The sequence below is a fragment of the Lepidochelys kempii genome, chromosome 1 (genome assembly GCF_965140265.1).
Source record: "Lepidochelys kempii isolate rLepKem1 chromosome 1, rLepKem1.hap2, whole genome shotgun sequence".
Taxonomy (NCBI): Eukaryota; Metazoa; Chordata; order Testudines; family Cheloniidae; genus Lepidochelys; species Lepidochelys kempii.
Genome location: NC_133256.1, coordinates 1,353,716 through 1,366,682, shown reverse-complemented (window position 1 = coordinate 1,366,682; position 12,967 = coordinate 1,353,716). Strand labels below are relative to the sequence as shown.

Sequence of the window (12,967 nt, the reverse complement as noted above, 5' to 3'; positions counted from 1 at the left end):
TCATGGACTGACTGAGCCATGTGCAGCGATCAAGTGATTGACCCAAAACCACACAATGAGTCAGTGGCAGAGCTGAGAACAGTGAATCCTGATCCCCCACCCCACCCCAGCACCATTGCTCTGGCCATGAACTTCCATAGCTCCTCTGGGTTTTATTAGACACACTGAGGCTATTTGTGTGTCGTGATCAATGGAGTTGCCGTCCTTCTTAAACAGGAGGAATTTATTAAAGAAGCAGCTAAAAACTACAGCCACAAAACAGGTTTCCACACAGTTCAGTCTTCAGCCTTGTCTTGCTTGTTTACCAGGGACCACACACTGCCTGGAACTCTACACAGTGCCTAAAGGCAAACAATGTGCTGCAAGGAACCCAATCACTGCAGCATGTGACTCTGCAGCTCTAATTAGGGCTTTTGGGTGGCAGCCCACTGGAAATAATAACTAGTCACCTGCATTTCATACGTGGAGAGGCTATGATTGAGAGCGAGGAAGCGACTTGCCCAAGGTCACCCAGCTAATCCATAGAGCTGGGACTCTACACTTCTCATTCACTGGTCTCTACTGACACTTTATCTCTCGTTAAATGATTTGGGCCAAATCCTCAGCTGGTGCAAGTGGGTGCTGTTATCGCTTTGAGGGTTGACAGGTCCTTGTCCCCAGGTCAGGCCCAGTATTATTCAAATTATTCTATAGTTGGGACCCCCGATGTGCACAGTAACAACATTCATGTGATACAAACTCTTTATATTTACAAATATGGCTTATTAATACATTTAGCACAGTCACAAACACCCCAGCTTAGTAAGATAGAGATATTACAGAATGTACATCTGCACAACCATATACTCACACCATCCCTTGTAGAACAACCTGAAGTATTCGCCATCATCTTCCTCATCACCTTTCCCATCATCACTAGTGGCCATCCTTCTGGCCCCTCCCAAGGTCCACATCTCCTTCTCCTACTGCCCCTAGGCTGGGATGCCACTTTTATTATATGTTATGCTGACGCCGTTATGTTTGATGCATATTCCATAGGGATCATTCCCCTTTTCCTTATTTGTATTTCCTCACCTTATTAATGTTGGAGTGTCTTTTTCCTACAAGTTAGCATATCAATGATCTCAACTTATTATCATAGAAGTCAATTTGTTACCATGGCCTTTTTGTGGTTAGGTGTCACATTTGTTATTTCTGTCCTAACTGGTTATTTCAGGTTTTTCCAAGTTGTGGTCTACCTGTTATGTTTAAAAGGGTCAGAAATTAGGAAAGCCCCTTTGCCAACCTGTTTTAACACATTGTATGTGGAATTTATGCTTTAGCTTATATATCTAGGTGAAAGGTCCCAAACAAATGTGGCCAACTTTTGTTATCTAGGTGAAAGGTCCCAGACAGATGTATGCTAACTTTACCTTAGCTCAGCATAGAGGATGTGGCCTATAAGTCCCTTGCCTTACAGAGAAACTACTTTAATATAAATCTATTATAACCTATTATGATAAAACAAATAATCAAGACCATAAGGCAATAAGAAATCCATAAGGAAAGATATAGGCAAGCAAGCATGTGAGCCCTATAGGCTACAGTGCAGCCCCAATGAACTCAAGGGAGGTCTCCTGAAATAGAGAAACGTCTGTGTGCATGGACTGTACAAGCCAGGCTGAGAGAAACTATGGAAGGGATTGGCAGCTAGGGACTTGTGGACTATGTTCTTGGCTCAACACACTTCTATTTCTGCTGCCTCGGTTTCCCCATCTGTAAAAAGGGGATACCCCCTGGGAGTAGTGAGCAATAGTCTGTGAAGCACCTGTCATTGGTGTCCATGTGTCTCTGTGCCTCAATGGGACACCAGTGAGGATGCCAAAGTCAGGACAAACTGCTGAGAAATCAGGGAAACTCACCCCACACTGGTGGTTGTTCTATCATTAGATTATACCAAGCCAGTAACAAACATAAACTTCTTTTTCACCACACTGGTTATCTAGAAGCCAGAAATACAGTCTCCCGAGGCATCCCAACCCTTGGCTCACCACATGGACACTGGACTCAATGATGAGCAGTCAGTGAAAACCAATTTCACCGCATATAGGGTCCTTCTACTCTCAAGGGACCAGCCACTTTACCCAATAATCCCGCTGCTGCCAACTAAAAGTTTAATAAGAAAAGAAAAGAAGAGTTATAAATGGTTAATAGATCAGATACAGCCAAGTGATTTTTAATGTTCAGAGATATGGATCACAGAAGTACAGAAATAACTTCTAGCTTGCAAAAGTCTGTCTGGAAAGCAGGTTGGGAGTCATCAGTCCATGTTCAAAGCTTCTTTGTTCTAAACCCAGTGCATGAGATGGAGATGTCTCAGGGGTCTGTCTATCTATATTTTCAGTCCTCTGAATGGAATTTTACAGTCCCAAACAAAGCCCCCACAAGGTGCCTGGAAAATTACTGGCCCAAATGGGAGTCCAGGGTCACATGAGCATACCCCATGTCCTTACAATGCTTTGATTTCTCACATGGGCAACCATTGACCATATGCTTGCAGAGGCGAGTTTCTTCTATGGATCATTGTGAGAACTAAGTGTCGTTGTTGGCCCTCAACACATAGGTGCCTGGCCGTATCCACCTGGGGGTGTTACCCAGGAATACAACACACGTGTAAGATACCTGTACATAGCCAATATACATAACTTCAAACACAAAGATTAAACTGGATAATCCTATTTAGCAAACCATAACTTTCTCAGGGGCACCTGACATGACATGCTTTGTACAAGATTTGTTGCAATTGCATAACCATGGTAACAACAATGATAAAAATGGTCATATTCAATCATACAGCATCACGCCGTGTTCTCCTCCCACAATGGTGCTACAGCCGCTAGCCACCTAAGGAAGGGACATTGCCCAGGTTTGAGCAGGGCAAGCAGCTGGGACACAAGAGCCACTGGAGGACGGGAAGAGCAAATAAAAACCTCCTTTGCTGCAGGAAGCCTGGTCCTTTTACAAATAAAGGAGGAAGGAGTTCTTTGAAAGTGAGAGATGGACCTCTGGGACCTTGGCTGTTTCCTCCAAGCATCGCCAGCCAGCCCCCTTGGCTTCGAACAACTAAAGCATCTTCCAGAAAGGTGCCCAGGACTAGAGCCACAAAGGCACTCGGGTAAATACTGAACATAGGCGCCAATGCCAGGGGCACCATTTCAGATTTTGGAGGAGGGAGTGGGGGGGACAACTTAACCAAGATTCCTGGGGTTATTTTCTACCGCATCAATAGTCCACAGTCACTTAAAAACTAGCCGCAAAGTATCCCAATCTATTTATTAAACATTTTTTTAATTAAATGATGGATGTCAACAGCATATAGAGCTATAACAAAGAAATCTTGGCAGCCAAATGGTACAAATTGTTCAGAGTGGCTTAGGTTTATGTTCACTGATGGGTTTATACAAATCATTATGATAAACAGAAAGGATTGAGTTGGAAGGAGGTGTCCGGTGTGTTGCTGTAAAGGATTTGAGAAAGTAAACATCCCCTCCAGGAAATTCACTGATCGTACTCAAGTTTGTGAGACTCTGCCACCCTCAGATATGTTAAACGGGAAGTACAACAGGAGATCAGAATATTTACCAGCTGGAAGAGGAGATACAGCAGAAAGCTTCAAAATGGCTGCTTGAGGGTAGCAGGTGAGGGGCAGCAGCTCCTCAAAAGGTATCTGGGAAAAAGAAGTGCAACCCCACTCTGGGGAGATGTGGTAAAATCCAGGCATTCACAGAGGAATCGGTGTTTCTGTGTCAAAGCAGATGGGCCTGACCCAAAGCCCATTGTAGGCAAAGGAAAGACTCCCACAGAAAAGGGAGACTAAATGGCCACAGTGAGGTATTGCCACTCACTGCAAAATTAGAGAGTTGGAAAAAATTGGAAAGTTTTAGTGTAATTTAAGCAATATGTGTGGTGGGGGCAGCTCAAGCTTGTTTCTTCACAGCAGAGGACGACCCCAGGTTTTCTATTCTGAAGCACTGCTCTTGCAGCCAGGAAGTGCTTTATTTTCTTCATTTATCTAAGTGTAGATGCTGAAAAAAAATCAGTTCTACAACTTTTAATTCATTTCACGTTCCACATCTGAGTGCTCCATCGTTTGGGTTTCAAACACTGCCCAGGAATCTTGGTCCAAGAACTATTTTCAGTCAAATACTTAGCCTTTTAAAAAAGGGTGTGGAACCTTTGTGGTAGTCTATGGTTTTATAGCTTTGTTTGTCTTTAGAAATAAGTTATAGGCACTGGAACTAGGGATGCTGGGGGTGCAGCACCCCCGGCTTGAAGTGGTTTCCAGCACAGATCGGGCCAGCACAATGGTTGGATGATCTCTAGGTCAGGGATTCTCAATCTTTTTTCTTTCTGAGTCCCTTCTTCCCCCAAAAAACAAAAAGGAGGACTTGTGGCACCTTAGAGACTAACAAATGTATAAGCTTTCGTGAGCTACCGCTCACTTCATTGAATGCATTCAGTGGAAAATACAGTGGGGAGATTTATATACACAGAGAACATGGAACAATGGGTGTTATCATACACACTGTAACCAGAGTGATCAGGTAAGGTGAGCTATTCCCTGCAGGAGAGAAAAAAAACCTTTTGTAGTAATAATCAAGGTGGGCCATTTCCAGCAGTTGACAAGAACGTCTGAGGAACAGTGGGGGAGGGGGAAATAAACATGGGGAAATAGTTTTGCTTTGTGTAATGACACATCCATTCCCAGTGTTTATTCAAGCCTATTCAAGATCTTGGGAGACAGGCCAGTCCTTGCTTACAGACAGCCCCCCAACCTGAAGCAAATACTCACCAGCAACCACACACCACACAACAAAAACACTAACCCAGGAACCTATCCTTGCCACAAAGCCCGTTGCCAACTGTGTCCACATATCTATTCAGGGGACACCATCATCGGGCCTAATCAGATCAGCCACACTGTCAAAGGCTTGTTCACCAGCACATCTACCAATGTGATCTAGGCCATCATGTGCCAGCAATGCCCCTCTGCCATGTACATTGGCCAAACTGGACAGTCTCTACGTAAAAGAATAAATGGACACAAATCAGATATCAGGAATTATAACATTCAAAAACCAGTCGGAGAACACTTCAATCTTTCTGGTCACGCGATTACAGACCTAAAAGTTGCAATTCTTCAACAAAAAAACTTCAAAAACAGACTCCAATGAGAGACTGCTGAATTGGAATTAATTTGCAAACTGGACATCATTACATTAGACTTGAATAAAGACTGGGAGTGGATGGGTCATTATACAAAGTAAAACTATTTCCCCATGTTTATTCCGTCCCCCCCGGACTGTTCCTCACACGTTCTTGTCAACCGCTGGAAATGGCCCACCTTGATTATCACTACAAAAGTTTTCTCTCTCTCGTGCTGGTAATAGCTCACCTTACCTGATCACTCTCGTTACAGTCTGTATGGTAACACCCATTGTTTCATGTTCTCTGTATATATAAAATCTCTGTACTGTATTTTCCACGGTATGCATCCGATGAAGTGAGCTGTAGCTCATGAAAGCTTATGCTCAAATAAATTTGTTAGTCTCTAAGGTGCCACTAGTACTCCTGATCTTTTTGCAGCTACAGACTAACGCGGCTGCTACTCTAAATCCTTCCCCAAAGTATACTATAAAAACTCCACAGTTCACCAATGCCACCAGAACTGGTTTCCTGCATATAAAAGCCAGAGCCGGCATTAGAGGATAGCAAGTAGGGCAATTATTTGGGCCCCCATGGCACAGCGAGCCCCGCAAAGCAAAATTGCTCAGGCTTCAACTTCAGCCCCAGATGGCAGGGCTCAGAGCCCCAGGCTTCATCTCTGAACAGCTGGACTTTGGCTTTCTGCCCTGAGCCCTGGCGAGTCTAACTCTGGCCCTGCTTGGTGGACCCTCTGAAACCAGCTCATGGACCCCAGGGGGCCTCGCACTGCTGGCTGAGAACTGCTGCTCTCAGTTATTCTTTGGTGTGATATGTTTGGAGATCTTTCTAATTCATCATGAAGGAAATTTTCAAATGATGTGTTGTAACTTGATCTTTCACCACTAACTTCAAAGTTTGTCAAGGGGGAAAATAGTATTAGAGAAAAAGCCTGTGCATTAATTAATGAAGGGGGCAATGAAATTAATGATGACTCAAAAGTAGCTGAGGTACCAAACTTTAAATATCTCTTAAAAAGTCACTATATAGAGTAAAGGATGGATGTTAGCAGCATGGATCTTAATACATTTTCGTTTACAAATTGTTCAGATTGGTTTGGGTTAATGTGCACTGAAGGGTTTATACAAATAGTTGGGATAAATACAAATAATTAAGTTAGAAGGATTTGAGAGATTAAACATCACTGAAATGAACTTCATGGATGGTATTTAATTTTGTGAGACTCGGCCACCCTTAGACATACTAAAGAGTAAGTAAACAGGAGCTAAGATTACTTACCAGTCAGAAGAGAAGGAGATACAGCCCAGGAGAACACAGCAATAAAATGGCTGCTTAAGAGCAGCAGTTGCTTTTATCATTCGGCACACGTAAAGGAGTAGCTCCTCAAAAAGTGTTCTTGGAAAAAGGTCCTAGAAAAGTGCAACCCTGGGGAGATCTGGGAAGACCAAGGCATTACCAGGAGAATCCGCATCTGTGTGTAACAGCCTATATGGCCCTACCTGGTAACATGGCCCAAACCCCATTGTAGGCAAAGGAATGCCCCTCACAGACAGATGGGACTAACTGGCCACACTGGGGTACTGCCATTCCCCCCAAAAATAGAGAGTTGGAGAAAATGGGAACATTTTAAGTGTAATTTAAGCAATATTTGTGGTGTGACAGCGCATGTTTGTTTCTTGACAGCGGGGAAAGATCTTGCATGGTGTCAAGTCTGATTCCCCACTCTGGCACTTTGAGTGCAGAAGGTGAGGGTCCGCAAGGACTCCAGAAAATAAAACTTGCCACTCCAGGCTGGTAATGCTGCCACCACCCAAGAAATCTGGTTCCATTTCAGTTTAGGTGGAGCCCATCCTTTCTGTATAGGCTCCCCCATCTCCCTCTCTGTCAGTTACTAAAGCCACCCCATCCTCTATCTAGCATCCCTCATTTCCAGCTTATCCTTCCACCTCTCCCAGCTGTTGTCCTCCTATCTTCATACCTGATCCCTTGTCATATCCCCGAGGCCTGGCTCAGGGAAAAGGGCTCTCAGCCCATCCCCATTGCAGGGACCTTGCCTGCTACAGACCCCCAGCCAGGAGGAGCCAAAAGGAGCTGAAAGCTAAAGAAATAAACCACACAATGGTCTTTTCTTTCAGGATTTTGCAACTGAGCTTTAGGGCCCACAAGCTGTATGATGCACAATATCCCCCGCCTGCCTCACAACCCTGATTCCAAACCTCAGCTGCTTTTATACAGCTGTGATGGCTTCCCCCAGAGTGTCACCTGGAACTGGGGTACCACTCAGCCCCGCCACCCACCAGCCTGGGCTCCCTCTTACCGTACTGCTGTGGCAAACTGTAAAGTCCCCCAAGCTTCAGCCTGCACTTTCACCAGCATATTTATGGGTAGGGACACACTGAGCTGTCAGACATAGACAGGCTCTCTGGCCAGCCCCTGCCTGGGAAGGCTGAACCTTGGGCACCATCCAGCTTCTCAGGCACAAACCCCCTCTGGAGCATAAACCCAAAATTATACGATCTTGCCTTGCACAGGGAACTGTACATCGCAAGCTCATAAAATTTGCCCCCACTCTCAGTATGGAGAGGAATATATAGCAGCCTTTTGCCCCTGAATTATGACTCCCACACTGGTTTAGATAAAGTAAAACAAATTTATTAACTACAAAAGATAGATTTTTAAGTGATTATAAGGGATAGCAAAGAGATTAAAGCAGATAACCTAGAAAATAAAATACAGAAACTAAACTGAAAATGCGAAACAGATTAGTTATAAATAACATATTCTCACCCTAAGAGATGATACAAGTAGGCAGCAGATTCTTATGGGGCCAGCTACACTTGCTTTACAGCTTGGAAGCCCCAGGTGTTCCATTCACAGGCTAAACATCCCTTTAGCCTGGATCCAGCACTTCCCCCATTTCAGTCTTTGTTCCTCTGGTGTGTCCAGGAGTCTTCTGGGAGGGGAGTGAACAAACCTAGATGATGTCACTCCCTGCCTTATATACCTTTTGTGTATGGCGGGAACCATTTATTTTAAAGCGAGGTTCCCAGACCGGTCTGTGGAAAAGCACTGACATCCCAAGATTGAGTCTAGAGGCATGTGGCCACATCACATGTTCTTGTAGAATCATGGCAGCCATTACATGGAGCCTGTCTGTAGCATCCTGAGGAAGGCTCCTCAGGTGGGGGATAAGTTTCTGTTAAGGCCTATTGTTTTTCCTAATGGCTCATTGCCCTGTATAGGCCCTTCGCCACTCAGCTATATAGTCTGAAAGCATATTGTCTAGTGGGGGTTCCCTAGGCATAACTACATTTTGAAATACAGATACATAGTCAATATTCACAACTTCAGATACAGCAATGACATATGCACACAAATAGGATAATCATGTTCAGGAAATCATAAAGTTTCCAGCAGGGCAGGACTGTGCGGGAGGGAGGTGAAGATAACAGCGAGTGACAGGGGATGGGGGAGAAAGTGACAGAGGGGGACATTGTGGGAAAGTGACATTGTGGGAAAAGGCAGAGAAATGGGTTGGGCCTTGAGGGAAGATGTGGAGCAGGGGTGGGTCCTTGGGCAAAGGGACAGGTCAGAGACAAGGCCTCATGTGTCCAGTTACAATTATAATTACAATTAGAATGTGGCAACCCTATGTGTGAATGAGATGTACACAGACTGATTCCCCAGTTTGTCACACTGACACAACACAGTAAAGTCAGGAAAGGCTTTAATGTCACTTTGACTGTCCAGTCAGTAATTCAGGGAAGAGGGCTCAGCACCATGTCACCAGCCAGCTGGGTACAGAGCTTGGTCTGAGAGCCAGAGCACCAGGAGAAAATTTAGGTTCCTTTATGAGTAAAGAGATGAAGCAGCCTGTCCTGGATCTGTTTGGTCCTCACTCCGTAGATGATGGGGTTTATCATGGGGGAAACCAGGAGGTACACGTTGGCAATGAGAACATGGAAATGCACAGCCACATTCTGGCCAAACCGGGACATGAGGGATGAGAAGAGACCTGGGAGGTAGAAGGCTAAGATGACACAGAGGTGGGAGAAGCAAGTCCCAAATGTCTTGAGCCGAGCATCCTTTGTAGGGAGGCTGAAGATGGCCCTGAGGATCTGGGTATAGGACACTGCAATAAAAAACACATCTACACAAAGCACACACAATAGCACAAAGAGGCCATAGTAACTGCTGACACGGGTGTCGGTGCAGGCCAGCTTAACCACGGCCATGTGCTCGCAGTGTGTATGGGGGATGATGTTGGTTTTGCAGTATGACCATTGCCTCACTAGGAAGGGATAGGGCAGTGCGAGCATGACACCCCGCAGCACCACGGCCAGGCCAATCTTGGCCACCATAGGGTTTGTCAGGATGGTGGAATGTCTCAGGGGATGGCAGATGGCCACGTAGCGATCAACAGCCATGGCCACAAAGATCCCAGACTCCATTCCTGAGAAGCAGTGAATCAAGTACAGCTGGGTGAGGCAGGCACTGAAATCGATCTCCCTGGAATTGAACCAGAAGATGCTCAGCATTTTGGGCAGGGTGGACGTGGACAGGACCAGGTCGGTGACAGCCAGCATGCAGAGGAAATAGTACATGGGAACATGGAGGCTCAGCTCCGTCTTCACGATGAACAGGATGGTGAAGTTCCCAAAGACGGCTATAGCATACATGGTGCAGAAAGGGATAGAGAGCCAGACATGGGCTTCCTCCAGGCCAGGAATGCCCAGCAGGATGAAGGTGGAGGGGTTGGTGAAGTGAGTTGTGTTGGAATCTGACATGGAGTAGGGAAGAAGGTGTCCAACTCTGAGGCAGAACGGTGTCTCCTGCATGTACCGTACGTCCCCCTGACTTCCTGTATCTGTCTAGGGTGAGGGTCACAATACAAATGCCTGGATGGAGAGACAATGTTAATAAGAGAAACTACATGCATTACTGGGGGCTGTTCTCATGGGCGAAGCACATTGGTCGCTCTTCACACACAGATACATGACATTTTCACTATTCAGATAAATGAATTATGAACAACTGACCCTACTAATGCCAAGTCCATATTTTATGGTGCTCCATGTGTCAATAATTTTTACCCATCATGGTGTGGGAAGCTTTAATAGGCACCAGCAGCAACATATAACAAATGTGGAAAATGGAAAGTAGCAAATAATACAAATAGGAAATTGTGAAAATTGATAAGGGACATCAAAAACATCAGGGAAAAAGCCATGCTGTGCAGGGCTAAGGATAACAAAAAGGAGGTTATTAAGCATATTAAGAACAAAAGAAATCTTATAAAAGCTTTAGAACTAATTACAAAGGAAACTTGTAACTTTTGCATGTGTTCAAGTAGATGTGTTTGAGAAATATTTTTGTTTTTCATTCAGAAAGAAGCAGTATGAAGTACTCATATCTCCTGAAGTGCTGAAACACCTTTGAGTCCATTAACAGTCAAGGAAGGCTTTAAACCAGGGGTCCCCAACGTATAGTGCCCGTGGCACAATGGCACCCGCTGGGGCAGTTGCGTGCGCCCGCAGGACACAGTGCCACAGAAATGCTGCCGGCGAGCTTGGCCACCAGAGAACCGCCCGCTGGAATGCCGCCGAGAAGCATTGCCATTTCTCGGCGGCATTTCGGCAGCAACACTTCTTGCCGCTGCCACTTCTCAGCGGCGTTTCGGCGGTGGGGTGTCTGGGGCCCGCCACAGTCTTCTGGGAATATTCCCACAGAAAGGTTGGGGACCACTGCTTTAAACAGTGATCTACAGTAGAACTTTAGAGTTACAAACACCAGACTTATGAACTGACTAATCAACAGCACGTCTCTTTTGGAACCAGAAGTAGACAATCAGGCAGCAACAGAGCCAAAAAATGAAAAAAAAGGCAAATACAGACAGTTCTGTGTGAAACATACACTATGAAAAAAATAAAGAGAATATTTAAAAAACAGATGTGCAAGGTTAGGAAGCTGATATGGGATTGGTTAAAAGAAGTCTAGGAATATAATTAATGCCAGTCAACCACATGGTTTATGAAAAACTGATCTTGTGAAATAAACCTGATTTCATCCTTTAATGAGAGTGTATGTTTGGTTGATGAAGGGAATCACGCAGATGCAACAGACTTAGGTTTCTGTGAGGTATTTTATTTAGTAGGGGAAAATATTCAGATAAAAAATGAACAATATACAATATCAACAGAGCACATGTTAAATGGACTAAAAACTGGCTAACTGACTGATCTCAGAAAGCAGTTGTCAATGGGCCATTGTCAGTGTATGGGGCTTTTGCCAGTGGGGTTCTCCAGGGATCAGTTCCAGACCTGATGCTATTCAACATTTTCATCAATGATCTGGAAGAAATAGAAAATCACTGGTAGCACCACCGTTAGTTAAGGATGTCTGACTTCAATTAGGAGACCACATTTTCATTTGCTTATACATTTGCCAAACTTTAATCTTTTGGCCTGAAATTTCCCATGCAGGGTGTCTGCTTCGAGCTGAATTGTTTTTTTGAAAGTTTCAGGCAGAACAGTTTGGCCAACTTCTCGAATGAAGCTAGGATAAAACATGTCTTGCCCATGTTGAAACTTTCTTAGAATTGTTCCAGTGAGGAGCCCTCACACCTCCATGCCTTATAGCAGATAGAAGTCAGATAACAGTCTGTCCCCAACCCACCCATCCCCCGTTAACAGCCAGAGCCCTGAAATGCAAGAGGAGGAGGAGGAAGTACCTGTGCATTTACACACAGCTGGCTCCTGAGATCTTTACTGAGTCCTTACTCCAATGGGAGTTTTGTCTTAGTGGGGCCTGAGCAAACTACAGGCCATGGCCTCAGAATTTGACCTTGCATTGTCCATCTACAAACAACTTTCATCCTGAAGGTTACACTGTGCCACTGAAATGCAGCCACCTTGGGGCTGGAGATCATCAGCTGGGGAGGTAGAGAAAAGAGGCACATTTTGGCTGATGATAATGGAGCAAACTCATCCCCCATGGCAAGGGCTCTGGGATGTTTAATGGCCGTGCAGAGCGGAAAGGACCACAGACTTTCTCTCCCATCATGCCTATGTTACACTGGGTTTGTTGAGAAGGTGAGCCCCTCAGCAAGAGATGGTACCTGTGAATTCTGAGACCGAAGTGTCTTCCCTCTCAGGTAGCTGTATCCCACACCTCTCTCACTCCACCTCTGCAGCAACATCCCACACCGAGAGCAAACACCGGGGTGTGCACCATTTATAATATAGCTCTGTGTAGTCCCAGTGGGGAGAGTTCAGCCTCTAGCAGAGAAACGGCATCTGGATGCAAACAGGTTGGACACCAGAGACACTCTAGCCAATGTCTCTTTTCATTTCTGCCCTTCTATGCTATTTATCCAGCTTTAGGAGTAAACAGTAATTAAGGGACCTTCCCAAAGAGAGATAAGAACTCTTGGGCTCAGAATCCTGACTTCTCTGTCGTAAACATCTCCGTCAATAATTGAACTCATGATAAAAGGGAAATGGACTCACAGTCTAGCAGGGCCTGTTCATGTGGTGGGTGTGATGGCTTTCCCCAGGGTGTAACCTGGAACTGAGGTACTGCTGACCCTTCTGGCACACCAATCTGGGCCCCCTCTCACACTGGGAAGCTCTGACAAGCTCCAATAATCACCAGGTCTTGCACTTACACAGCCATACATAGACAGGGACACACCCAGCTGCAGTTACATGAAAGCATTCACTAGCCACTCATGAACCAACAATAGAGAGGTGCCAGCAAATTCCCT

General features: G+C 45.2%; 1 protein-coding gene across 1 annotated transcript; it reads right to left on the bottom strand.

Moving 5' to 3' along the window:
- Positions 1–9,041: 9,041 nt before the first annotated feature.
- Positions 9,042–10,040, bottom strand: LOC140914020 (olfactory receptor 52E4-like). The gene has a single exon (XM_073350905.1). It carries the CDS (start codon positions 10,038–10,040, stop codon positions 9,042–9,044), a length of 999 nt encoding a protein of 332 aa, XP_073207006.1.
- Positions 10,041–12,967: the final 2,927 nt, after the last annotated feature.

Excerpts from the sequence above, each read along its gene's own strand:
- LOC140914020 (XM_073350905.1), bottom strand. The coding sequence starts at position 10,040 with ATGCAGGAGACACCGTTCTGCCTCAGAGTTGGACACCTTCTTCCCTAC.